The 25,758-nt window shown below is 45.3% G+C and overlaps 1 protein-coding gene across 1 annotated transcript in view; it reads left to right on the top strand.

Moving 5' to 3' along the window:
- Positions 1–18,180: 18,180 nt before the first annotated feature.
- Positions 18,181–25,758, top strand: part of wnt4 (wingless-type MMTV integration site family, member 4) — a gene marked incomplete at its 3' end in the record, with an annotated part of 57,099 nt that continues 49,521 nt past the window's right edge. The window contains exon 1 of the mRNA XM_079242476.1: positions 18,181–18,290. Within this exon, the coding sequence (XP_079098602.1) occupies positions 18,226–18,290 (65 nt within the window). The 5' untranslated portion in view covers positions 18,181–18,225. The remainder of the gene's footprint in view (positions 18,291–25,758) is intronic.

The following is a 25,758-nucleotide window of genomic DNA, read 5'->3' as shown; positions in this document are numbered from 1 at the left end:
CATCATGGTGATGACGTGGAATGGGAGATTCTCATGGTGATGAGGTGGAACGGGAGATTATAAAGGTGATGTGGTGGAACAGGAGATTCTCATCATGATGAGGTGGAACGGGAGATTCTCATGGTGTTGAGGTGGAACGGGAGATTCTCATGGTGATTAGGAGGAATGGGAGATTCTCATCTTAATGAGATGGAACAGGAGATTATCATGGTGATGTGGTGGAACGCGAGATTCTCATGGTGATGTCGTGGAACGGTAGATTCTCATGGTGATGAGGTGGAACGGTAGATTTTTTTATGGTGATGAGGTGGAACGGGAGATTCTCATGGTGATGAGGTGGATATGGAGATTCTCATGGTGATGAGGTGGAATGGGAGATTCTCATGGTGATGAGGTGGAACAGGAGATTCTCATGGTGATGAGGTGGAACGGAAGATTCTCATGGTGATGACGTGGAACGGGAGATTCTCATGGTGATGAGGTGGAAAGGGAGATTATCAAGGTGATGTGGTGGAACAGGAGATCCTCATCATGATGTGGTGAAACGAGAAATTCTCAAGGTGATGAGTGGCATGGTGAGATTCTCATGGTGATTAGGTTGAACAGGAGATTCTCATCTTAATGAGATGGAACAGGAAATTATGATGGTGATGTGGTGGAACGCGAGATTCTCATCTTGATGAAGTGGAACAGTTGATTCTCATTGCAATGAGGTGGAACGTGAGATTCTCATGGTGATGAGGAGGAACAAGAGATTTTCATCATTATGTGGTGGAACGGGAGATTCTCATCATGATGTTGTGGAACGAGAGATTTTCATGGTGATGAGGTGGAACGGGAGATTCTAATGGTGATGAGGTGGAACGGAAGATTCTCATGGTGATGAGGTAGAACGAGAGATTCTCATGGTGATGAGGTGGAATGGGAGATTCTCATGGTGATGAGGTGGAACGGAAAATTCTCATCGTGATGTTGTGGAACGGGAGATTCTCATCATGATGTTGTGGAACGAGAGATTTTCATGGTGATGAGGTGGAACGGGAGATTCTAATGGTGATGAGGTGGAACGGAAGATTCTCATCATGGTGATGACGAGGAATGAGAGATTCTCATGGTGATGAGGTGGAACGGGAGATTATCAAGGTGATGTGGTGGAACAGGAGATTCTCATCATGATGAGGTGGAACGGGAGATTCTCATGGTGATGAGGTGGAACGGGAAATTCTCATCTTAATGAGGTGGAACAGGAGATCATCATGGTGATGTGGTGGAACGGGAGATTCTCATGGTGATGAGGTGGAACGGGAGATTCTCATGGTGATGAGGTGGAACGGGAGATTATCAAGGTGATGTGGTGGAACAGGAGATTCTCATCATGATGAGGTGGAATGGGAGATTCTCATGGTGATGAGGTGGAACGGGAAATTCTCATCTTAATGAGGTGGAACAGGAGATTATCATGGTGATGAGGTGGAATGGGAGATTCTCATGGTGATGAGGTGGAACGGGAAATTCTCATCTTAATGAGGTGGAACGGGAGATTCTCATCCTGATGTGGTGGAACGGGAGATTCTCATGGTGATGAGGTGGAACGGGAGATTCTCATGGTGATGAGGTGGAAAATGGGATTCTCATCATGGTGATGACGTGGAATGGGAGATTCTCAGGGTGATGAGGTGGAACGGGAGATTATCATGGTGATGAGGTGGAACGGGAGATTCTCATGGTGATGAGGTGGAATGGGAGATTCTCATGTTAATGACGTGGAATGGGAGATTCTCATGGTGATGTGGTGGAACAGGAGATTTTCCTCATGATGTGGTGGAACGGGAGACTATCATGGTGATCTGGTGGAAAGGGAGATTCTCATGGTGATGACGTGGAACGGGAGATTCTCATGGTGATGAGGTGGAATGGGAGATTCTCATGTTAATGAGGTGGAACAGGAGATTATCATGGTGATCTGGTGGAACGGGAAATTGTCATGGTGTTGAGGTGGAACGGGAGATTCTCATGTTGATGAGGTGGAACGCGAGATTCTCATCTTGATGAGGTGGAATGCGAGATTCTCATGGTGATGAGGTGGAACAGGAGATTCTGATGGTGTTGAGTTGGAACGGGAGATTCTCATGGTTATGAGGTGGAACAGGAGATTCTCATCATGATGTGGTGGAACGGGAGACTCTCATCATGATGAGTTGGATCGCAAGATTCTCATCTTGATGAGGTGGAACAGGAGATTCTCATGGTTATGAGGTGGAACTGGAGATTCTCATCATGATGTGGTGGAACGGGAGATTCTCATCATGATGAGTTGGATCGCAAGATTCTCATCTTGATGAGGTGGAACAGGAGATTCTCCTGGTATTGAGGTGTTACGGAAGATTCTCATGGTGATGAGGTGGAACAGGAGATTCTGATGGTGTTGAGTTGGAACGGGAGATTCTCATGGTTATGAGGTGGAACAGGAGATTCTCATCATGATGAGTTGGATCGCAAGATTCTCATCTTGATGAGGTGGAACAGGAGATTCTCATGGTTATGAAGTGGAACTGGAGATTCTCATCTTCATGAAATGGAAAAGGAGATTATCATGGTGATGTGGTGGATCGCGAGATTCTCATGGTGATGTGGTGGAACGGTAGATTCTCAAGGTGATGAGGTGGAACAGGAGATTCTCAAGGTGATGTGGTGGAAGAGGAGATTCTCATCATGATGAGGTGGAACGGAAGATTCTCATGGTGTTGAGATGGAACGGGAGATTCTCATGGTGATGAGGTGGAACGGTAGATTTTTTTATGGTGATGAGGTTGAACAGGAGACTCTCATCATGGTGATGACGTGGAATGGGAGATTCTCATGGTGATGAGGTGGAACGGGATATTATTTTATGGTGATGTGGTGGAACGGGAGATTCTCATCATGATGTTGTGCAACGGGAGATTCTCATGTTGATGTAGTGGAAAGGGAGATTCTCATCTTGATGAAGTGGAAAAGGAGATTCTCATGGTGATGTGGTGGAACGGGAGATTCTCATGGTGATGAGGTGGAACGGGATATTATTTTATGGGGATGAGGTGGAACAGGAGATTCTCATCATGGTGATGACGTGGAATGAGAGATTGTCATGGTGATGAGATGGAACGGGATATTATTTTATGGTGATGTGGTGGAACGCGAGATTCTCATGGTGATGTGGTGGAACCGGAGATTCTCAAGGTGATGTGGTGGAACATGAGATTCTCATGGTGATGTGGTGGACCGCAGATTCTCATGGTGATGAGGTCGAACGCGAGATTCTCATCTTAATGAGATGGAACAGGAGATTCTCATGGTGATGTGGTGGAACCGTAAATTCTCAAGATGATGAGGTGGAACGGGAGATTCTCATCTTAAAGAGATGGAACAGGAGATTCTCATGGTGATGTGGTGGAACGGGAGATTCTCATGGTGATGTGGTGGAACCAGAGATTCTCAAGGTGATGAGGTGGAACGGGAGATTCTCATCTTAATAAGATGGAACAGGAGTTTGTCATGGTGATGTGGTGGAACGCGAGATTCTCATGGTGATGTGGTGGAACGCGAGATTCTCATGGTGATGTGGTGGAACGGTAGATTTTCATGGTGATGAGGTTGAACGGGAGATTCTCATGTTGATGTGGTGGAACGCGAGATTCTCATCTTGATGAAGTGGAACAGGAGATTCTCATGGTGATTAGGTGGAATGGGAGATTCTCATGGTGATGAGGAGGAACAAGAAATTCTCATCATGATGTTGTGGAACGGGAGATTCTCATGGTGATGAGGTGGAACAGGAGATTCTCATCATGATGTGGTGGAATGCGAGATTCTCATAATGATGTTGTGGAATGGGAGATTTTCATGGTGATGTGGTGGAACAGGAGATTCTCAAGGTGATGAGGAGGAACGGGAGATTCTCATCTTAATGAGATGGAACAGGAGATTATCATGGTGATGTGGTGGAACGCAAGATTCTCATGGTGATGTGGTGGAACGGTAGATTCTCATGGTGATGAGGTGGAACGGGAGATTCTCATGGTGATGAGGTGGATATGGAGATTCTCATGGTGATGAGGTGGAATGGGAGATTCTCATGGTGATGAGGTGGAACAGGATATTCTCATGGTGATGAGGTGGAACCGAAGATTCTCATGGTGATGAGGTGGAACGGGAGATTCTCATGGTGATGAGGTGGAACGGGATATTATTTTTGGGTGATGAGGTGGAACAGGAGATTCTCATCATGGTGTTGACGTGGAATGCGAGATTCTCATGGTGAATAGGTGGAACGGGGGATTTTCATGGTGATGTGGTGGAACGGGATATTATTTTTTGGTGATGAGGTGGAACAGCAGATTCTCATCATGGTGATGACGTGGAATGCGAGATTCTCATGGTGATGAGGTGGAACGGGAGATTCTCATCTTAATGAGATGGAACAGGAGATTATCATGGTGATATGGTGGAACGCGAGATTCTCATGGTGATGTGGTGGAACGGGAGATTCTCATGTTGATGTGGTGGAACGCGAGATTCTCATCTTAACGAGGTGGAACAGGAGATTCTCATCATGGTGATGACGTGGAATGCGAAATTCTCATGGTGATGAGGTGGAACGGGAGATTCTCATCTTAATAAGATGGAACAGGAGATTATCATGGTGATGTGGTGGAATGCGAGATTCTCATGGTGATGTGGTGTAACAGGAGATTCTCATGGTTATGTGGTGGAACGGGAGATTCTCATATTGATGTGGTGGAACGGGAGATTCTCAAGGTGATGAGGTGGAACGGGAGATTCTCATCATGGTGATGACGTGGAATGCGAGATTCTCATGGTGATGAGGTGGAACGGGAGATTATAAACGTGATGTGGTGGAACAGGAGATTCTCATCATGATGAGGTGGAACGGGAGATTCTCATGGTGTTGAGGTGGAACGGGAGGTTCTCATGGTGATTAGGTGGAATGGGAGATTCTCATCTTAATGAGATGGAACAGGAGATTATCATGGTGATGTGGTGGAACGCGAGATTCTCATGGTGATGTGGTGGAACGGAAGATTCTCATGGTGATGAGGTGGAACGGGAGATTCTCATGTTGATGTGGTGGAACGCGAGATTCTCATCTTGATGTGGTGGAACGGGAGATTCTCATGATGATGTTGTGCAACGGGACATTCTCAGGGTGATGAGGTGGAACAGGAGATTCTCATCATGATGTGGTGGAACGGGAGATTCTCATCATGATGTTGTGGAACGGGAGATTTTCATAATGATGTTGTGGAACGGGAGATTTTCATAATGATGTTGTGGAACAGGAGATTTTCATGGTGATGTGGTGGAACAGGAGATTCTTATGGTGATTAGGTGGAATGGGAGATTCTCATGGTGATGAGGTGGAAAGGGAGATTCTCATAGTGATGAGGTGGAACAGGAGATTGTGATGGTGATGAGGTAGAACACGAGATTCTCATCTTAATAAGATGGAACAGGAGATTCTCATGGTGATGTGGTGGAACGGGAGATTCTCATGGTGATGTGGTGGAACCGGAGATTCTCAAGGTGATGAGGTGGAAAGGGAGATTTTCATCTTAATGAGATGGAACAGGAGATTATCATGGTGATGTGTAGGAACGCGAGATTCTCATGGTGATGTGGTGGAACGGGAGATTTTCATGGTGATGAGGTGGATCGGGAGATTCTCATCTCAATGAGATGGAACAGGAAATTATCATGGTGATGTGGTGGAATGCGAGATTCTCATGGTGATGTGGTGTAACAGGAGATTCTCATGGTTATGTGGTGTAACGGGAGATTCTCATATTGATGTGGTGGAACCGGAGATTCTCAAGGTGATGAGGTGGAACGGGAGATTCTCATCTTAATGAGATAGAAAAGGAGATTATCATGGTGATGAGGTGAAACGGGAGATTCTCATCTTAATGAGATGGAACAGGAGATTATCATGGTGATGTGGTGGAACACGGGATTCTCTTCGTGATGACGTGGAACGGGAGATTCTCATGGTGATGAGGTCTAACAGGAGATTTTCATGGTGATGAGGTGGAACGGAAGATTCTCATGGTGATGAGGTGGAACGGGAGATTCTCATGGTGGTGAGGTGGAACGGTAGATTTTTTTCTGGATATGAGGTGGAACAGGAGATTCTCATCATGGTGATGACGTGGAATGGGAGATTCTCATGGTGATGAGGTGGAACGGGAGATTCTCATGGTGTTCAGGTGGAACGGGAGATTCTCATGGTGATGAGGTGGAACGGGAGATTCTCATGGTGATGAGGTGGAACAGGAGATTCTTATGGTGATGAGGTGTAATGGGAGATTTTCATGGTGATGAGGTAGAACGGAAAATTCTCATCATGATGTTGTGGAATGGGAGATTCTCATGGTGATGAGGTGGAATGGGAGATTATCATCATGATGTGGTGGAACGGGAGATTCTCATCGTTATGTTGTGGAATGGGAGATTTTCATGGTTATGTGGTGGAACGGGAGATTTTCATCTTGATGAGGTGGAACGGGAGATTCTCATAGTGATGAGGTGGATATGGAAATTCTCATGGTGATGAGGTGGAATGGGAGATTCTCATGGTGATGAGGTGGAACAGGAGATTCTCATTGTGATGAGGTGGAACGGGAGATTCTCATGGTGATCAGGTGGAACGGGAGATTCTCATCATGGTGATGACATGGAATGCGAGATTCTCATGGTGATGAAGTGGAACGGGAAATTCTCATCTTAATGAGGTGGAACACGATATTCTCATGGTGATGAGGTGGAACCGAAGATTCTCATGGTGATGAGGTGGAACGGGAGATTCTCATGGTGATGAGGTGGAACGGGATATTATTTTTTGGTGATGAGGTGGAAAAGGAGATTCTCATGTTGATGAGGTGGATTAGGAGATTCTCATCTTAATGAGATGGAACAGGAGATTATTATGGTGATGTGGTGGAACGCGAGTTTCTCATGGTGATGTGGTGGAACGGTAGATTCTCATGGTGATGAGGTGGAACGGGAGATTCTCATGTTGATGTGGTGGAACGCGAGATTCTCATCTTGATGAAGTGGAAAAGGATTCTCATGGTGATGAGGTGGAACGGGAGATTCTCATGGTGATGAGGTGGAACGGGATATTATTTTTTGGTGATGAGGTGGAAAAGGAGATTCTCATGTTGATGAGGTGGATTAGGAGATTCTCATCTTAATGAGATGGAACAGGAGATTATTATGGTGATGTGGTGGAACGCGAGTTTCTCATGGTGATGTGGTGGAACGGTAGATTCTCATGGTGATGAGGTGGAGCGGGAGATTCTCGTGGTGATGAGGTGGAACAGGAGATTATAAAGGTGATGTGGTGGAACGGGAGATTCTCATGGTGGTGAGGTGGAACGGTAAATTTTTTATCGATATGAGGTGGAACAGGAGATTCTCATGATGGTGATGACGTGGAATGGGAGATTCTCATGGTGTTGAGGTGTAACGGGAGATTTTCATGGTGATGAGGTGGAACGGGAGATTCTCATGTTGATGTGGTGGAACGCGAGATTCTCATCTTAATGAGGTGGAACAGGAGATTGTCATCATGGTGATGACGTGGAATGGGAGATTCTCATGGTGATGAGGTGGAACGGGAGATTATAAAGGTGATGTGGTGGAACAGGAGATTCTCATCATGATGAGGTGGAACGGGAGATTCTCATGGTGTTGAGGTGGAACGGGAGATTCTCATGGTGATTAGGTGGAATGGGAGATTCTCATCTTAATGAGATGGAACAGGAGATTATCATGGTGATGTGGTGGAACGCGAGATTCTCATGGTGATGTGGTGGAACGGTAGATTCTCATGGTGATGAGGTGGAACGGTAGATTTTTTTATGGTGATGATGTGGAACAGGAGATTCTCATCATGGTGATGACGTGGAATTGGAGATTCTCATGGTGATGAGGTGGAACGGGAGATTCTCATGGTGATCAGGTGGAACGGGAGATTCTCATGGTGATGAGGTGGAACGGGAGATTCTCATGGTGCTGAGGTGGTACGGGAGATTCTTATGGTGATGAGGTGTAACAGGAGATTTTCATGGTGATGAGGTAGAACGGAAAATTCTCATCATGATGTTGTGGAACGGGAGATTTTCATGTTGATGAGGTGGATATGGAGATTCTCATGGTGATTAGGTGGAATGGGAGATTCTCATGGTGATGAGGTGGAACAGGAGATTCTCATGGTGATGAGGTGGAACGGAAGATTCTCATGGTGATGAGGTGGAACGGGAGATTCTCATGGTTATGAGGTGGATATGGAGATTCTCATGGTGATGAGGTGGAATGGGAGATTCTCATGGTGATGAGGTGGAACAGGAGATTCTCATGGTGATGAGGTGGAACGGAAGATTCTCATGGTGATGACGTGGAACGGGAGATTCTCATGGTGATGAGGTGGAAAGGGAGATTATCAAGGTGATGTGGTGGAACAGGAGATCCTCATCATGATGTGGTGAAACGAGAAATTCTCAAGGTGATGAGTGGCATGGTGAGATTCTCATGGTGATTAGGTTGAACAGGAGATTCTCATCTTAATGAGATGGAACAGGAAATTATGATGGTGATGTGGTGGAACGCGAGATTCTCATCTTGATGAAGTGGAACAGTTGATTCTCATTGCAATGAGGTGGAACGTGAGATTCTCATGGTGATGAGGAGGAACAAGAGATTTTCATCATTATGTGGTGGAACGGGAGATTCTCATCATGATGTTGTGGAACGAGAGATTTTCATGGTGATGAGGTGGAACGGGAGATTCTAATGGTGATGAGGTGGAACGGAAGATTCTCATGGTGATGAGGTAGAACGAGAGATTCTCATGGTGATGAGGTGGAATGGGAGATTCTCATGGTGATGAGGTGGAACGGAAAATTCTCATCGTGATGTTGTGGAACGGGAGATTCTCATCATGATGTTGTGGAACGAGAGATTTTCATGGTGATGAGGTGGAACGGGAGATTCTAATGGTGATGAGGTGGAACGGAAGATTCTCATCATGGTGATGACGAGGAATGAGAGATTCTCATGGTGATGAGGTGGAACGGGAGATTATCAAGGTGATGTGGTGGAACAGGAGATTCTCATCATGATGAGGTGGAACGGGAGATTCTCATGGTGATGAGGTGGAACGGGAAATTCTCATCTTAATGAGGTGGAACAGGAGATCATCATGGTGATGTGGTGGAACGGGAGATTCTCATGGTGATGAGGTGGAACGGGAGATTCTCATGGTGATGAGGTGGAACGGGAGATTATCAAGGTGATGTGGTGGAACAGGAGATTCTCATCATGATGAGGTGGAATGGGAGATTCTCATGGTGATGAGGTGGAACGGGAAATTCTCATCTTAATGAGGTGGAACAGGAGATTATCGTGGTGATGAGGTGGAATGGGAGATTCTCATGGTGATGAGGTGGAACGGGAAATTCTCATCTTAATGAGGTGGAACGGGAGATTCTCATCCTGATGTGGTGGAACGGGAGATTCTCATGGTGATGAGGTGGAACGGGAGATTCTCATGGTGATGAGGTGGAAAATGGGATTCTCATCATGGTGATGACGTGGAATGGGAGATTCTCAGGGTGATGAGGTGGAACGGGAGATTATCATGGTGATGAGGTGGAACGGGAGATTCTCATGGTGATGAGGTGGAATGGGAGATTCTCATGTTAATGACGTGGAATGGGAGATTCTCATGGTGATGTGGTGGAACAGGAGATTTTCCTCATGATGTGGTGGAACGGGAGACTATCATGGTGATCTGGTGGAAAGGGAGATTCTCATGGTGATGACGTGGAACGGGAGATTCTCATGGTGATGAGGTGGAATGGGAGATTCTCATGTTAATGAGGTGGAACAGGAGATTATCATGGTGATCTGGTGGAACGGGAGATTGTCATGGTGTTGAGGTGGAACGGGAGATTCTCATGTTGATGAGGTGGAACGCGAGATTCTCATCTTGATGAGGTGGAATGCGAGATTCTCATGGTGATGAGGTGGAACAGGAGATTCTGATGGTGTTGAGTTGGAACGGGAGATTCTCATGGTTATGAGGTGGAACAGGAGATTCTCATCATGATGTGGTGGAACGGGAGACTCTCATCATGATGAGTTGGATCGCAAGATTCTCATCTTGATGAGGTGGAACAGGAGATTCTCATGGTTATGAGGTGGAACTGGAGATTCTCATCATGATGTGGTGGAACGGGAGATTCTCATCATGATGAGTTGGATCGCAAGATTCTCATCTTGATGAGGTGGAACAGGAGATTCTCCTGGTATTGAGGTGTTACGGAAGATTCTCATGGTGATGAGGTGGAACAGGAGATTCTGATGGTGTTGAGTTGGAACGGGAGATTCTCATGGTTATGAGGTGGAACAGGAGATTCTCATCATGATGAGTTGGATCGCAAGATTCTCATCTTGATGAGGTGGAACAGGAGATTCTCATGGTTATGAAGTGGAACTGGAGATTCTCATCATGATGTGGTGGAACGGGAGATTCTCATCATGATGAGTTGGATCGCAAGATTCTCATCTTGATGAGGTGGAACAGGAGATTCTCATGGTATTGAGGTGTTACGGAAGATTCTCATGGTGATGAGGTGGAACGGGAGATTCTCATGTTGATGAGGTGGAACGCGAGATTCTCATCTTGATGAGGTGGAATGCGAGATTCTCATGGTGATGAGGTGGAACAGGAGATTCTGATGGTGTTGAGTTGGAACGGGAGATTCTCATGGTTATGAGGTGGAACAGGAGATTCTCATCATGATGTGGTGGAACGGGAGATTCTCATCATGATGAGTTGGATCGCAAGATTCTCATCTTGATGAGGTGGAACAGGAGATTCTCATGGTTATGAGGTGGAACTGGAGATTCTCATCATGATGTGGTGGAACGGGAGATTCTCATCATGATGAGTTGGATCGCAAGATTCTCATCTTGATGAGCTGGAACAGGAGATTCTCATGGTATTGAGGTGTTACGGAAGATTCTCATCTTGATGAGGTGGAACAGGAGATTCTCATGGTATTGAGGTGTTACGGAAGATTCTCATGGTGATGAGGTGGAACAGGAGATTCTGATGGTGTTGAGTTGGAATGGGAGATTCTCATGGTTATGAGGTGGAACAGGAGATTCTCATCATGATGTGGTGGAACGGGAGATTCTCATCATGATGAGTTGGATCGCAAGATTCTCATCTTGATGAGGTGGAACAGGAGATTGTCATGGTTATGAGGTGGAACTGGAGATTCTCATCATGATGTGGTGGAACGGGAGATTCTCATCATGATGAGTTGGATCGCAAGATTCTCATCTTGATGAGGTGGAACAGGAGATTCTCATGGTATTGAGGTGTTACGGAAGATTCTCATGGTGATGAGGTGGAACGGGAGATTCTCATGTTGATGAGGTGGAATGCGAGATTCTCATCTTGATGAGGTGGAATGCGAGATTCTCATGGTGATGACATGGAACAGGAGATTCTCATCATGATGTGGTGGAACGGGAGATTCTCATCATGATGTTGTGGAACAGGAGATTTTCATGGTGATGTGGTGGAACAGAAGATTTTGTTCATGATGAGGTGACGGGAGATTCTCATGGTGATGAGGTGGAACAGGAGATTCTCATGGTGATGAGGTGGAACAGGAGATTCTCATGGTGATGAGGTGGAACAGGAGATTCTCATGGTGATGAGGTGGAACGGGACATTCTTACTACAATGTGATGCTTCCGGCAGTTCATTTAGCAATAGATGGCCCTGTTTTCAGTGAATGATGCTGAGTTTGAAAAGACAGCGGCAGTCCAGTCAAAATTTGGGAAGTGTGCCCTAATTTCTGATCTTATCCGTCATACTTTACTGCACTGCTTCCACTGACGTACCACTCTCATTGACCTGACCACAATATGAAGCTTGAAACACTGGAACTTTTCATTGGCTGAAAGAATTGTCTCCTCTTGTGCCACTTGGCCCTAAGAACGAAATAGGAAACACCATGTTTAATCCTTAAAATTGCTGGATCTCCTGCACTCTGTTACCGGTGAAAATGCTGCTGTGAGAGGTCCATCTGCAGAAAGCAATTGATGGATGGTAAATAACAGACAGAGGAAGAGATGTGTCAGACATGCTTTGCTTTGTGTGTGTTTGTATTAGTGTGCATCACCAAAGAGTAAATGTTAAAGCGGCAAGCAGCATTAGTATTACTGGGGTGATGGCAAAGGACTCTAAAGCTAGGAGCAATTTAAAACCTGTGCTTTCCCAGAGTGCCTTTGTGTTGGCATGGGTACCAGCTTCTGTTGCCTTGGAGACAAGAGAGTCATTAGAGGAGCATGTCTTGACTCGGACCTTTTCTCTCATGACCCTGTTTCACTCTGCTTCATGTGTCCATGCTTGTTTATCTATTTCTCTCTGCCTTTAGCAGTCATACACATTCATGTGTGTGTGTGTGTGTGTTCTGAAGGGGGGGTGGGGTTGGGGGGCTTCCTACAAGTTCTGTGTATCGAACTCATATGTCTGGCACTCCGTGGGGGATAATGGTTTCTTTCACACAGGTGGTGAGCTTGGGTGTCCTTAAGCAGTGGCACATGCGCCCAGTCAGCTCACTTCAACAAGCTGAATGACTTGCAACAAACACAAAGACACACACATGCCGCCTTTGGGAAGAAGCAGTGAGTCAAAGCTGCTTAGTGCTGGCGCTGCTGTCACATGCAAGTGTGATATCCACAAAATAGATTTGGTGGTGATTGTGAGCAGGAGAGGAAACTTGAGGGCACAGCAGGAGTTCAGTATCCAGCTTCAGACTCTTCACCCCGAATGCACTATTAGGAGTGAGGTTTAGGTGTGATGTCAGGAACAACCCCTAATGTATCTGGTGGGATGGTTTCGCTTGTCGACAGTCACTCGCAGATGCTGCATCCAAACGCCTGTCAAGCTTTTTTGGAAATATGTGTTTAGAGGTTTTGAGACTGTGGTCTAAATCAGAGACTTTGGTACAAATTAGAGACTTTGGTCTAAACCAGAGACTTTGGTCTAAACCAGAAACTTTGGTATAAAGGAGAGACTGTGGTCTAAACCAGAGACTTTGGTCTAAACCAGAAACTTTGGTATAAATTAGAAACTTTGGTATAAACCAGAGACTTTGGTATAAACCAGCGACTTTGGTATAAATTAGAGACTTTGGTATAAACCATAGACTTTGGTATAAACCAGAAACTTTGGTATAAAGGAGAGACTGTGGTCTAAACCAGAGACTTTGGTATAAACCAGCGACTTTGGTATAAATTAGAGACTTTGGTATAAACCAGAGACTTTGGTCTAAACCAGAGACTTTGGTATAAATTAGAGACTTTGGTATAAACCAGAAACTTTGGTATAAATGAGAGACTGTGGTATAAACCAGAGACTTTGGTATAAACCAGCGACTTTGGTATAAATTAGAAACTTTGGTATAAACCAGAGACTTTGGTATAAATTAGAGACTTTGGTATAAACCAGAGACTTTGGTATAAACCAGAGACTTTGGTATAAATTAGAGACTTTGGTATAAACCATAGACTTTGGTATAAACCAGAAACTTTGGTATAAATGAGAGACTGTGGTCTAAACCAGAGACTTTGGTATAAATTAGAGACTTTGGTATAAACCAGAGACTGTGGTATAAACCAGAGACTGGTATAAACCAGAGACTTTGGTATAAATTAGAGACTTTGGTCTAAACCAGAGACTGGTATAAACCAGAAACTTTGGTATAAATTAGAGACTGTGGTCTAAATCAGAGACTTTGGTATAAATTAGAGACTTTGGTATAAACCAGAGACTTTGGTCTGAATCAGAGATTTTGGTATAAATCAGAGACTTTGGTATAAATTAGAGACTGTGGTCTAAACCAGAGACTTTGGTACAAATCAGAGACTTTGGTATAAACCAGAGACTTTGGTCTGAATCAGAGACTTTGGTATAAATCAGAGACTTTGGTATAAATCAGAGACTTTGGTATAAACCAGAGACTTTGGTATAAATCAGAGACTTTGGTATAAACCAGAGACTTTGGTCTGAATCAGAGACTTTGGTATAAATCAGAGACTTTGGTATAAATCAGAGACTTTGGTCTAAATCAGAGACTTTGGTATAAACCAGAGACTTTGGTCTGAATCAGAGACTTTGGTATAAATCAGAGACTTTGGTCTAAACCAGAGACTTTGGTATAAACCAGAGACTTTGGTATAAATTAGAGACTTTGGTATAAACCATAGACTTTGGTATAAACCAGAAACTTTGGTATAAATGAGAGACTGTGGTCTAAACGAGAGACTTTGGTATAAATTAGAGACTTTGGTATAAACCAGAGACTGTGGTATAAACCAGAGACTGGTATAAACCAGAGACTTTGGTATAAATTAGAGACTTTGGTCTAAACCAGAGACTGGTATGAACCAGAAACTTTGGTATAAATTAGAGACTGTGGTCTAAATCAGAGACTTTGGTATAAATTAGAGACTTTGGTATAAACCAGAGACTTTGGTCTGAATCAGAGATTTTGGTATAAATCAGAGACTTTGGTATAAAGTAGAGACTGTGGTCTAAACCAGAGACTTTGGTATAAATCAGAGACTTTGGTATAAACCAGAGACTTTGGTCTGAATCAGAGACTTTGGTATAAATCAGAGACTTTGGTATAAATCAGAGACTTTGGTATAAACCAGAGACTTTGGTATAAATCAGAGACTTTGGTATAAACCAGAGACTTTGGTCTGAATCAGAGACTTTGGTATAAATCAGAGACTTTGGTATAAATCAGAGACTTTGGTCTAAATCAGAGACTTTGGTATAAACCAGAGACTTTGGTCTGAATCAGAGACTTTGGTATAAATCAGAGACTTTGGTCTAAACCAGAGACTTTGGTATAAACCAGAGACTTTGGTATAAACCAGAGACTTTTGTATAAATTAGAGACTTTGGTATAAACCAGAGACTTTGGTATAAATCAGAGACTTTGGTATAAACCAGAGACTTTGGTCTAAACCAGAGATTTTGGTCTAAATCAGAGACTTTGGTATAAACCAGAGACTTTGGTATAAATCAGAGACTTTGGTATAAACCAGAGACCTTGGTCTGAATCAGAGACTTTGGTATAAACCAGAGACTTTGGTATAAATCAGAGACTTTGGTATAAACCAGAGACCTTGGTCTGAATCAGAGACTTTGGTATAAACCAGAGACTTTGGTATAAATCAGAGACTTTGGTATAAACCAGAGACTTTGGTCTAAACCAGAGACTTTGGTATAAATCAGAGACTTTGGTATAAACCAGAGACTTTGGTATAAATCAGAGACTTTGGTATAAACCAGAGACTTTGGTCTAAACCAGAGACTTTGGTATAAATCAGAGACTTTGGTCTAAACCAGAGATTTTGGTATAAATCAGAGACTTTGGTATAAATCAGAGACTTTGGTATAAATCAGAGACTTTGGTCTAATTTAGAGACTTTGGTCTAAACCAGAGATTTTGGTATAAATCAGAGACTTTGGTCTAAACCAGAGACTTTGGTCTAAATCAGAGACTTTGGTATAAATTAGAGACTTTGGTCTAATTTAGAGACTTTGGTCTAAATCAGAGACTTTGGTCTAAATCAGACTGTGATCTAAATCAGAGACCGTGGTCCTCAACTAGGAAAGGGTTTAGTGTCCTGTCCGGGTTGACAGTGATGTCCTTCCCCAAGTGGATGAATTCATGTATCCCATGGTCTCGACGGGGGTTTGGGGTGGAGGGTGGACAGGGAGATCTTCAGGATTATCAGGGCAGATGCTGGTGAAGGAGTAGCTGAACTGAAAGGTACCGCTCCTTATTCACCAATCTACTTTCCTACCCTCGCTCATGGTCATCAGCTGTGGGAAGTGACCAAAAGAACAATATCACTCATACAAGTGGCTGAAAGGAGTTTCCTCCTCCCATGGTAGATGTTCTAGGCATGCACTGGAAGAGCCTGGATACGCTTGGAGGACTGTCTCACGGCTGGTCTGGGAACACTTCAGGATTCTCCTGAGTGTGATGAGTGTTCAGGGGACAGGGAAGTCTTACTGTCTTTGTTTGGACTGGTTCAATGGAAGAAGTTGCAGCACTGTAGAGACACTAAAGTACAGTATTTCAGGCACTGTTGTGTTTGTTAGCTGGCTTTGGTACATACCCTCCCCTGCTTTCTGGATGTGATTCAGTCAGTCAGAGAACGCCTCATGCTGAAATGAGTTCTTTTGCTATCCTGCCATGTTGGCATAATGAAGCTCACCTTCAGTCCACAGCCTGGGAGAGTTCTGTAAACGCTTCTGGGGTTCCATAACGTTCTGTTATTCTCTGTCCAGCTAAACTTCTTCAAAAAAGAATATTGGAAGTGCAACAATTAAGATCTTGAGAAAAGGCTAAATCTGTGAAGATATATGGAAAAAATGCCTCTGTGTTATGCCACTAAAACATAGTTACAGCTTTCCTTTAGTACCAACATGTAGCACTTTAACCTGTCCTGGAGTCCACCCAGGAATGCGGAGGAAACTGTCGCTGATACACACGTCATGCAATCTAAGAAGCTTCAGGCTAAGGACAAAAACATACTTGTTTTTAATCAAACATATTAATGTTCATCGCGGCTGCCTGTCTTTTGAACTCATCTGCAGCCTACTACATCATCAGAAATCGACGTGACGAGTTTTCAAACTGCAGGAACCAGTAGGTGGTGGCAGTGTAGGGCCTAATTTGCTTTTGTGTGAGGTCAAGAAAAACATAAAATGGTGTTAAGCTTCCAAGCCCAACTTCTTCCAGTCTAAGTTTTATTAATGCCCCCCCCTAGTGGAATGTTCTGGTACCAAGTAGTAGTACAAACAAATGTGCCAATAACTTCACTCACAGCCTAACAATGGTTAACAAACACGTATCGTCAATCTAACAGAGCGTAGAAACAAAGAGTTCTAGTGAAATGCAGTAATACAAAAGCATCTTTCATGCAGGAAAAATTGCATGACAGATCCTACTACATTCTACAACTACAAACCAGAGCTGATGTACTGTAGGTAGCTGTGTTGTACTTCCCAGCCTGCACATCATCAGCAGTGATACAGCAGTTTTTGTGTGTTTTGCTGTGTAGCTAAACTAGCTTAGCAGCTAAAGCATCTACAGGTCCTTGCAGGTTCCACTTCAGGCTGATATCCAAACTTTTCCATGACTTTATTTGGAATTTTCTCCAGAAATGATTTTTACAAGTTGTATCAGTTCTTTTGAAAGGTTCAAGGTTCTCTGACCGGCTGTAAATTCAACTCAACTTTATTTCTGCAACACAACGGCAGCAGCGGCTGCTAATGTGGCGTTTTGTTTGCTTGTGTCTTCATGACTAATAACATTTTTCATCATCCAAAGCTTCTTTGTATGTTGGTTTGGTCACACACAGTACAGCAGTTCTCAGGGTGTGTGTGTGTGTGTGTGTGTGTGTGTGTGTGTGTGTGTGTGTGTGTGTGTAGAGAGAGAGAGAGAGAGAGAGAGAGAGGACTGTGTGTTTTAAAAGTGTCCTGGGAGGATGTTATAGCACATCCATTCACTAACATCCACCCCTGCCACCCTGTACTCCCCCCCCCCCCCCCCCCCCCCCCCCCACACACACACACACACACGCACACACTGAACCCGCCTCCTTTACCCCCTGAAGAAGGAAAAAAAGAGAAAGTCCCATCTCGCTGCCATGCCTCCATGTCCTCGCGCCGCCCCTTCTCCAAAGTCAGCTCACACACACTCTCCTCCTGCAGACACACTCCGAGACGTCGGTGTGTGAGGAGCGGAGTGTGTGCGCGTGTTTCCATGTGTCCCAGAGAGCTGTTCTGCCCGACAGGGCGACGAGGCTCACAGTGAAGAGGAGGAAGATCCCGCAGACAGGACCGTCTCTGCCGAGTTTTTACTGCGCTCGAGCTCCTCTGCACGTCCCTGTGAGCGCGCACGGGCAGGAGGAGGGACGGGAGAACCGTCCCCCCCCCCCGGTGGAAGAGCCGCTGGATGCGGGACGATGGATTAACATCAGCAGGACCCTCCGACGTGTCCAGCAGCCTCCTGTCCCCCGCGGGATCCCTGCAGCTCCTCCCAGCGGTCCGACACGATGAGCCGGGAAGGCGTCCTGGTTCTCTGCTGCGCGCTGCTGTCGGCCAGCGCGAGCAACTGGCTGTAAGTCCCCCCCCCCCCATCTGCTCCCCTTACTTTCACTCTTCCTCATCCTCACATCTTCTTCAGCTCAGTGGCCGCTGGGGTTAATTGTTAACTATCACGCGCACACTTTCACCTCTCAGACTTAATAAATCACCCATAGGGCTGCACCCCCCCCCCCCCCCCCCCCCCCCCCCACTTGTTAGTTGTTTCCTAACTAGTAAAACTAGACATAATGGATAAATTCTGCATTTTACACCTGAAAGCTGCACATTGTCTCAATTTAGATGGAAAAATCTACAAATATTCACACAAATACTGAAAAGTTTGTCTATCTATCTGTCTACCTACCAGTCTGTCTGTCTGTCTGTCTGTCTACCTACCAGTCTGTCTGTCTGTCTGTCTGTCTGTCTACCTACCAGTCTGTCTGTCTGTCTACCAGTCTGTCTGTCTGTCTGTCTGTCTACCTACCAGTCTGTCTGTCTGTCTGTCTGTCTATCTGTCTACCTACCAGTCTGTCTGTCTGTCTGTCTACCTACCAGTCTGTCTGTCTGTCTGTCTGTCTATCTGTCTACCTACCAGTCTGTCTGTCTGTCTGTCTGTCTACCTACCAGTCTGTCTGTCTGTCTGTCTGTCTGTCTGTCTGTCTACCTACCAGTCTGTCTGTCTGTCTACCAGTCTGTCTGTCTGTCTGTCTGTCTACCTACCAGTCTGTCTGTCTGTCTGTCTGTCTACCTACCAGTCTGTCTGTCTGTCTGTCTGTCTGTCTACCTACCAGTCTGTCTGTCTGTCTGTCTGTCTGTCTACCTACCAGTCTGTCTGTCTGTCTGTCTGTCTACCTACCAGTCTGTCTGTCTGTCTACCAGTCTGTCTGTCTGTCTGTCTGTCTACCTACCAGTCTGTCTGTCTGTCTGTCTGTCTACCAGTCTGTCTGTCTGTCTGTCTGTCTACCTACCAGTCTGTCTGTCTGTCTGTCTGTCTGTCTACCAGTCTGTCTGTCTGTCTGTCTGTCTACCAGTCTGTCTGTCTGTCTGTCTGTCTACCTACCAGTCTGTCTGTCTGTCTGTCTGTCTGTCTACCTACCAGTCTGTCTGTCTGTCTGTCTACCTACCAGTCTGTCTGTCTGTCTGTCTGTCTACCTACCAGTCTGTCTGTCTGTCTGTCTGTCTGTCTACCTACCAGTCTGTCTGTCTGTCTGTCTGTCTACCTACCAGTCTGTCTGTCTACCTACCAGTCTGTCTGTCTGTCTGTCTACCTCCCAGTCTGTCTGTCTGTCTGTCTGTCTGTCTGTCTACCTACCAGTCTGTCTGTCTACCTACCAGTCTGTCTGTCTGTCTGTCTGTCTGTCTGTCTACCTACCAGTCTGTCTACCAGTCTGTCTGTCTGTCTGTCTACCTACCAGTCTGTCTGTCTGTCTGTCTGTCTACCTACCAGTCTGTCTGTCTGTCTGTCTGTCTGTCTGTCTGTCTACCAGTCTGTCTGTCTGTCTGTCTGTCTGTCTACCTACCAGTCTGTCTACCAGTCTGTCTGTCTACCTACCAGTCTGTCTGTCTGTCTGTCTACCTACCAGTCTGTCTACCAGTCTGTCTGTCTACCTACCAGTCTGTCTGTCTGTCTGTCTGTCTACCTACCAGTCTGTCTGTCAGTCTGTCTATATCAGTAATTTTCCAAATGAGATCCAAATGAGAAAAACCTCAGGTGGCTCATCATTCCACATCAGCTGATCAACTATATTGACATTTATAACAAGACCACTGTACAACCCCCTCCCCGGCCGAGGATCAAACTAGTGACATTCTCGCTGTGAGGCCACAATGCTAACCACTGCCACAACCACTATACCACTGTAACATAAACTACAATATCTATATTCTGATGGGATGTGTACATTTATAAATCAGTCTAATGCAAATCTTCCTACGTTAGATAAAAATAAGTCAGAAAAATAAGCAGCTGGTGGAACACCGTGGCAGAGTAACTGTGTGTGTGGTGAATATGTCCTTTCTTCCTCATCCTGATGCTCAGTTGGAACTTCAGCAAGTCATTTTCACCGGGACTACCTGTGTGGAGGTGCTGCCGTGTGATTGGCTGACCGGGACTACCTGTGTGGAGGTGCTGCCGTGTGATTGGCTGACCGGGACTACCTGTGTGGAGGTGCTGTCGTGTCATTGGCTGACCGGGACTACCTGTGTGGAGGTGCTGCCGTGTGATTGGCTGACCGGGACTACCTGTGTGGAGGTGCTGTCGTGTGATTGGCTGACCGGGACTACGTGTGTGGAGGTGCTGCCGTGTGATTAGCTGACCGCGACTACCTGTGTGGAGGTGCTGCCGTGTGATTAGCTGACCGCGACTACCTGTGTGGAGGTGCTGTCGTGTCATTGGCTGACTGGGACTACCCGTGTGGAGGTGCTGTCGTGTGATTGGCTGACCGGGACTACCTGTGTGGAGGTGCTGCCGTGTGATTAGCTGACCGCGACTACCTGTGTGGAGGTGCTGCCGTGTGATTAGCTGACCGCGACTACCTGTGTGGAGGTGCTGTCGTGTGATTGGCTGACTGGGACTACCCGTGTGGAGGTGCTGCCGTGTGATTGGCTGACCGGGACTACCCGTGTGGAGGTGCTGCCGTGTGATTGGCTGACCGGGACTACCTGTGTGGAGGTGCTGTCGTGTGATTGGCTGACCGGGACTACCTGTGTGGAGGTGCTGCCGTGTGATTGGCTGACCGGGACTACCTGTGTGGAGGTGCTGCCGTGTCATTGGCTGACCGGGACTACCTGTGTGGAGGTGCTGTGGTGTGATTGGCTAAATCTGTGCAAGTTAAAATACAGTGGTCAGAGTTTAGAGAAGCTGGTAGCGTGCCGTCTCCTTCCCCAAAATACTGACAAGATCCTCATGAAAGGGAGAGAAAGCTGCAAAGCAAATCCAGCATTTTTTCAAATGATTGAAAATGTTTGTGATAAAACCTTGCAGACCACGTCAGAGCTCTGATCTGAACAGATGCGGGGCTTTGGTCCCAAAGACTGTATATAAAAAGATGGGCGGAGCCACTGTGACGTCACCTATAGGTTTCTAGCAGGGGCATGCGCGTTGTCTCACCCGGAAAATACAAATATGGGCAAAGAGGTGGAGCTGAGAGGGGGGCTGTGAGCGTCATGGTGGATGATTGACATCGAGCGAACTCCGAGCTTTCTGTAGCTAAGAGCTAACCGAGCTAACCCGGAGCTAACAGGAGCTAACCAGCTAACGGAGGTAAGCGGGCTAAAGCTAAGTCATGTTGTTAACCGGCTAAAAACCGCGGTTGTTCTACGTTCTTCTGACTTGAAGCAGGAGATCAGGTACCTGTCAATCAAAAGGACACGCCCCTAAATATGCCGAATTTCAAGATTAAATTACTTTTAAACGGGCGAGTTAGAAAAAAACCCTAACCCCCACAGTTGTGGGGGCACTTAATGTCCCACTTCCAAACAGCTTTAATGCTAAATTTAGATGTAAATGTGATATTATTGCTCCGTGTCTGCGTAGAGGAAGGTGGAGATTAAATCCTAAACTTTACTGATGTAATACCTGAAATAACAAACAGAAGAACTAAATGACTACTTCGAACATTTCCAACTGAAAAAAAAAGACAGAAAAATCCCAAGCTGATGAGCTGAGCATCGTCATGGTGATCAGTGAAGAATGTCAGGTGTGAGCGCTGCATGCGTGCCCATGTGATGCGAGCGGAAGCCTCTTTGCTGGTGGGAAGCTGAATGCAGCTTGGGAAGCACATCCGGAATGCCTGTACAGATTGCAGTGACAATTCGTCCAGTAATCCAGTCTCTCTGGACCAGTTTGTCTGATTCAGTTTCCGAAACCCTGACCCAGTTTTTCCACAGGTTTATATATTTTTTGGCTGTTGGCGAACAGCCGCCGTGTAGTCTCGAGTGAGGCCCAGAATGCTGCCGAGAGCACGACTTTTTCCCAATCCATCCCATGGACCGGTGTGAAAAATCCATGTCTGTTATTCTGACGCAGATATTTAAGGTCATCCATGCTGGTATCCGGGTTTGGGTCGCGGGGCGGCAGCCTGAGCAGAGACATGAATCGTCCCTGCTGCGTGAGCGGCAGCGTCCAAAGCCAAACATATTTGTCGCCATCAGATTTTGCATGCAGTGATTTAGTTGGAGTTTATTGTCCTTTATTGGGTGAGAAGTGTCCTTATCACTGTTAAATGGATTCAGGACTGAATTTTTGGTCCCTTCACGGCTCCTTTAAAGACACTATCTCTCATATTTCAGTTTTTCCAATTATGTAAGCAAAAAAAACAGAATGACATGGCCATAAACGTCAGTATGGTTGATCAGCGGAGGCTGGATGATGATCTAAACTGAGGTTATTAACATTTTGAAACCAAATAAAAACTCCTTCAGTCCCACAGTATGCCTTCCAGATATCTTGGGAAAACTGAAGTGGACTCTGAGAGGTACTTTAGTTCCTCCTGTGTGACTTTTTTTCTCTAAAGAAGTGCCAACGGACACGTTTAGCAACTTTTAGTGCCAACAGTTGTCAGAGTTACGCTGAGACAGGAAGAGCTCTCCCTGACAGCAATAAGACTTTTTTTTATTGGATGATTGACATCGAGCTTTCTGTAGCTAAGAGCTAACCCAAAGATAACAGGAGCTAACCAGCTAACGGAGGTAAGCGGGCTAAAGCTAAGTCACATTGTTAACCGGCTAAAAACCACGGTTGTTCTACGTTCTTCTGACTTGAAGCGGGAGATCGGTACCTGTCAATCAAAAGGAAACGCCCCTAAATATGCTGAATTTTGAGATTAAATTACTTTTAAACGGACGAGTTAGAAAAAAATTCACTCCCCCCGCAGTTGTCATGAAGGTAAACCTGACCTATTAAACCTAAAATGGATTTTTCAACCAGGCTGTAAACGTGTTTATTTCTGCTGTAAACATGTTTATTCCTGCTGTAAACGTGTTTATTCCTGCTGTAAACATGTTTATTCCTGCTGTAAACATGTTTATTCCTGCTGTAAACATGTTTATTCCTGCTGTAAACTTGTTTATTTCTGCTGTGAACATGTTTATTCCTGCTGTAAACATGTTTATTCCTGCTGTAAACATGTTTATTCCTGCTGTAAACATGTTTATTCCTGCTGTGAAGTTGGTCTTTTTAACATGGGAGTCTATGGGGATTTGCTCTGTTTTGCAGCCCCTAGTGGATGAAGGGGGAACTGCAGCTTTATGCACTTCTGCATTGGCTTCACTGAGGGCTCTGTCCATCTTTCATATACGGTCTGTGTCAGAAAGACTTAGTTTTCACTATTTCACAAGAATTACATCAAGTCAAAGCGGCTTGTTTTTCTTGGTTTGGCTGAATTGTCATGAACTCCTTCCAGGAGAACGTATGGTGGCGTTATTCAGGCGTTTTCCACCTGCTGTGGAGAATTTGCCACGGCCTTTCCAAGCCTTTTTTTTCCCTCATTTTCTTTTCTAATTCATTGTAAAAAAAAAAAAAAGTTTGCTGTTGGGTGTTCCATACGGAGCTGTCTTTACCGGAAATGAACTGGTCACATGACACCTTACATCACATCTGGGGGCATGAGCATTTTTACTGTGATATTTAGATTTTGTGCAATTCTAGATGTAATGGAAAGATTGCTGGTGATGCAGAGCACTTTGTTCTGCCGTTAGAGGAAAGTACTGCAGTGGACTGGTGACCTGTTCAGGGTTTACCTGCCGCTCAGCCTTGTAACTGCTGGAAGAGGCGTTGGCCCCGTCTCAAGCCCCCATTTGAATGAAGGATTATTGAACAAACTATAGATGGATAGAAGACAGAAAAAAGACAGCTCATAGACTCCCTTCTAGCCAGCAGGAGCTGGAATACAAACCTTTCTGTGCCGTAGCTATGGCATAAGGTCAGGATGCAGGACGTGTTGGGAAAAGTCATTTACATGCATATAGAATATTTAATATACTGGGAAAAACACATCTTAATTTTCAAAGAGGAGCCCAGCTGGGAGCAGAAGAAGCATTGAAGTCATTTAACAGTCTGATCTAGGTCACACAGCTATCAGTGTCCTGTAGCTCTAGCACTGATATTCCTACGCAGCAGCTCTTCATACATTTTGTATAACACACAGATGCCACACACACACACACACACGCACACACACACACACACACACGCACATTACCTGTGTAAACAGTCAGCAGGACCGGTAAATGCTTCGTGTTCAGACCTGCCTGCTGAGCATGAATGATTCCAATTTTACCAGCAAGCTTATCTTCTGATCAGTGCAGGCTGAACATGAGCCATAATGTTCTACAAACACAGAAATATGGATCAGTCATTGGTGATGTCATCAGTTAATCACCTTTTCAGACAGCTGTCCCTGAAGCGAACAGAAGGTCATTCCGTCTCACCGCGTCCTGACAGTTACCATGTCAGATCACATGGGCATCAACCTGATGACTGCCGTTGAATCTAAGTGCTACCATATGTTTCCATGTTTACACCCCACACGCATGTTTCCTGACGACGTCGTAGCGACTGTACCCCGCATACCGAGCCCAAACCCGTCTCCCTCCCGGCCGCATGGTGGCGTAGCGGTCAGCATAGCAGTCAGCACGGTTCTATACGTCCTCCCACCCTCCAAAGACACGCGTGCTCGCCAAACTCATCTCTTCTCAGATGTAAGTTGCTAACAGCGTCTGCCAGATGACTGTAGAAGAGAGGAAATATGCTGACAATGGTTGTGCAGGAGACCAAAAGGATTGTTGAAGATGATTTTTGCCCGTCCGGGATCACGCCAGCCTGAAAACCAAACGTTGCTCTGTGTTGACCAATATTTTAGTCTCATCTGGTTGTTTTTATCAGGAAAGAAATAGAATAGTTTGATGTTTTTGTATGATTTGTAATTTGGTTTGCTTCATGTGCATTTAGAACTTGTGTGTAAATCTGATGCAGTTTTTGGTCATTTTGATGTGAAAAACAAGAAAACAATTCCAGTTTCCTGAGCCAGAGAGCGTCTTCATCAGTATGAAACATGTGTATCCTGTAGAACAGGGATCCTCAGTCCAGGTCCTGGAAGACCGGTGTCCTGCAGGTTTTCCTGGCGTCCCAGCTGCAACACACCTGATTCAAATCGATGTGTGTTTAGTAGAGGTATGCAGAGCTTGTCTGAGTCTGGTGTGTTCCAGCAGGGACACTAGGAAAACCTGCAGGAAGCTGGGCCATGAGAACCAGGATTGAGGATTCCTGCTGTAAAAATGACAGAAAACAATGTCAAATAAATTTATTCCAAATTCCTTTCAACATGGATGAGAACATGTATTCTTTTAGATTTAAATCCCGTTGAGGCACTGTACAACAATCCAACACACTGATCCTTACATACCTGTCAAGTTCTGGATTTTTAAATAAGGGGAACTCTTTGGCAACCGTCAAGAGGGTCGCAGTGGTAGAAAGAGAGGTGTCGGTCAGCGGTGCCTCTCCT

The sequence above is a fragment of the Telmatherina bonti genome (assembly GCF_933228915.1).
Source record: "Telmatherina bonti genome assembly, chromosome: 6".
NCBI classification, from domain to species: Eukaryota; Metazoa; Chordata; class Actinopteri; order Atheriniformes; family Telmatherinidae; genus Telmatherina; species Telmatherina bonti.
The sequence above is the reverse complement of the archived record's forward strand: the minus strand, read 5'-3'. Positions and strand labels throughout refer to the sequence as shown.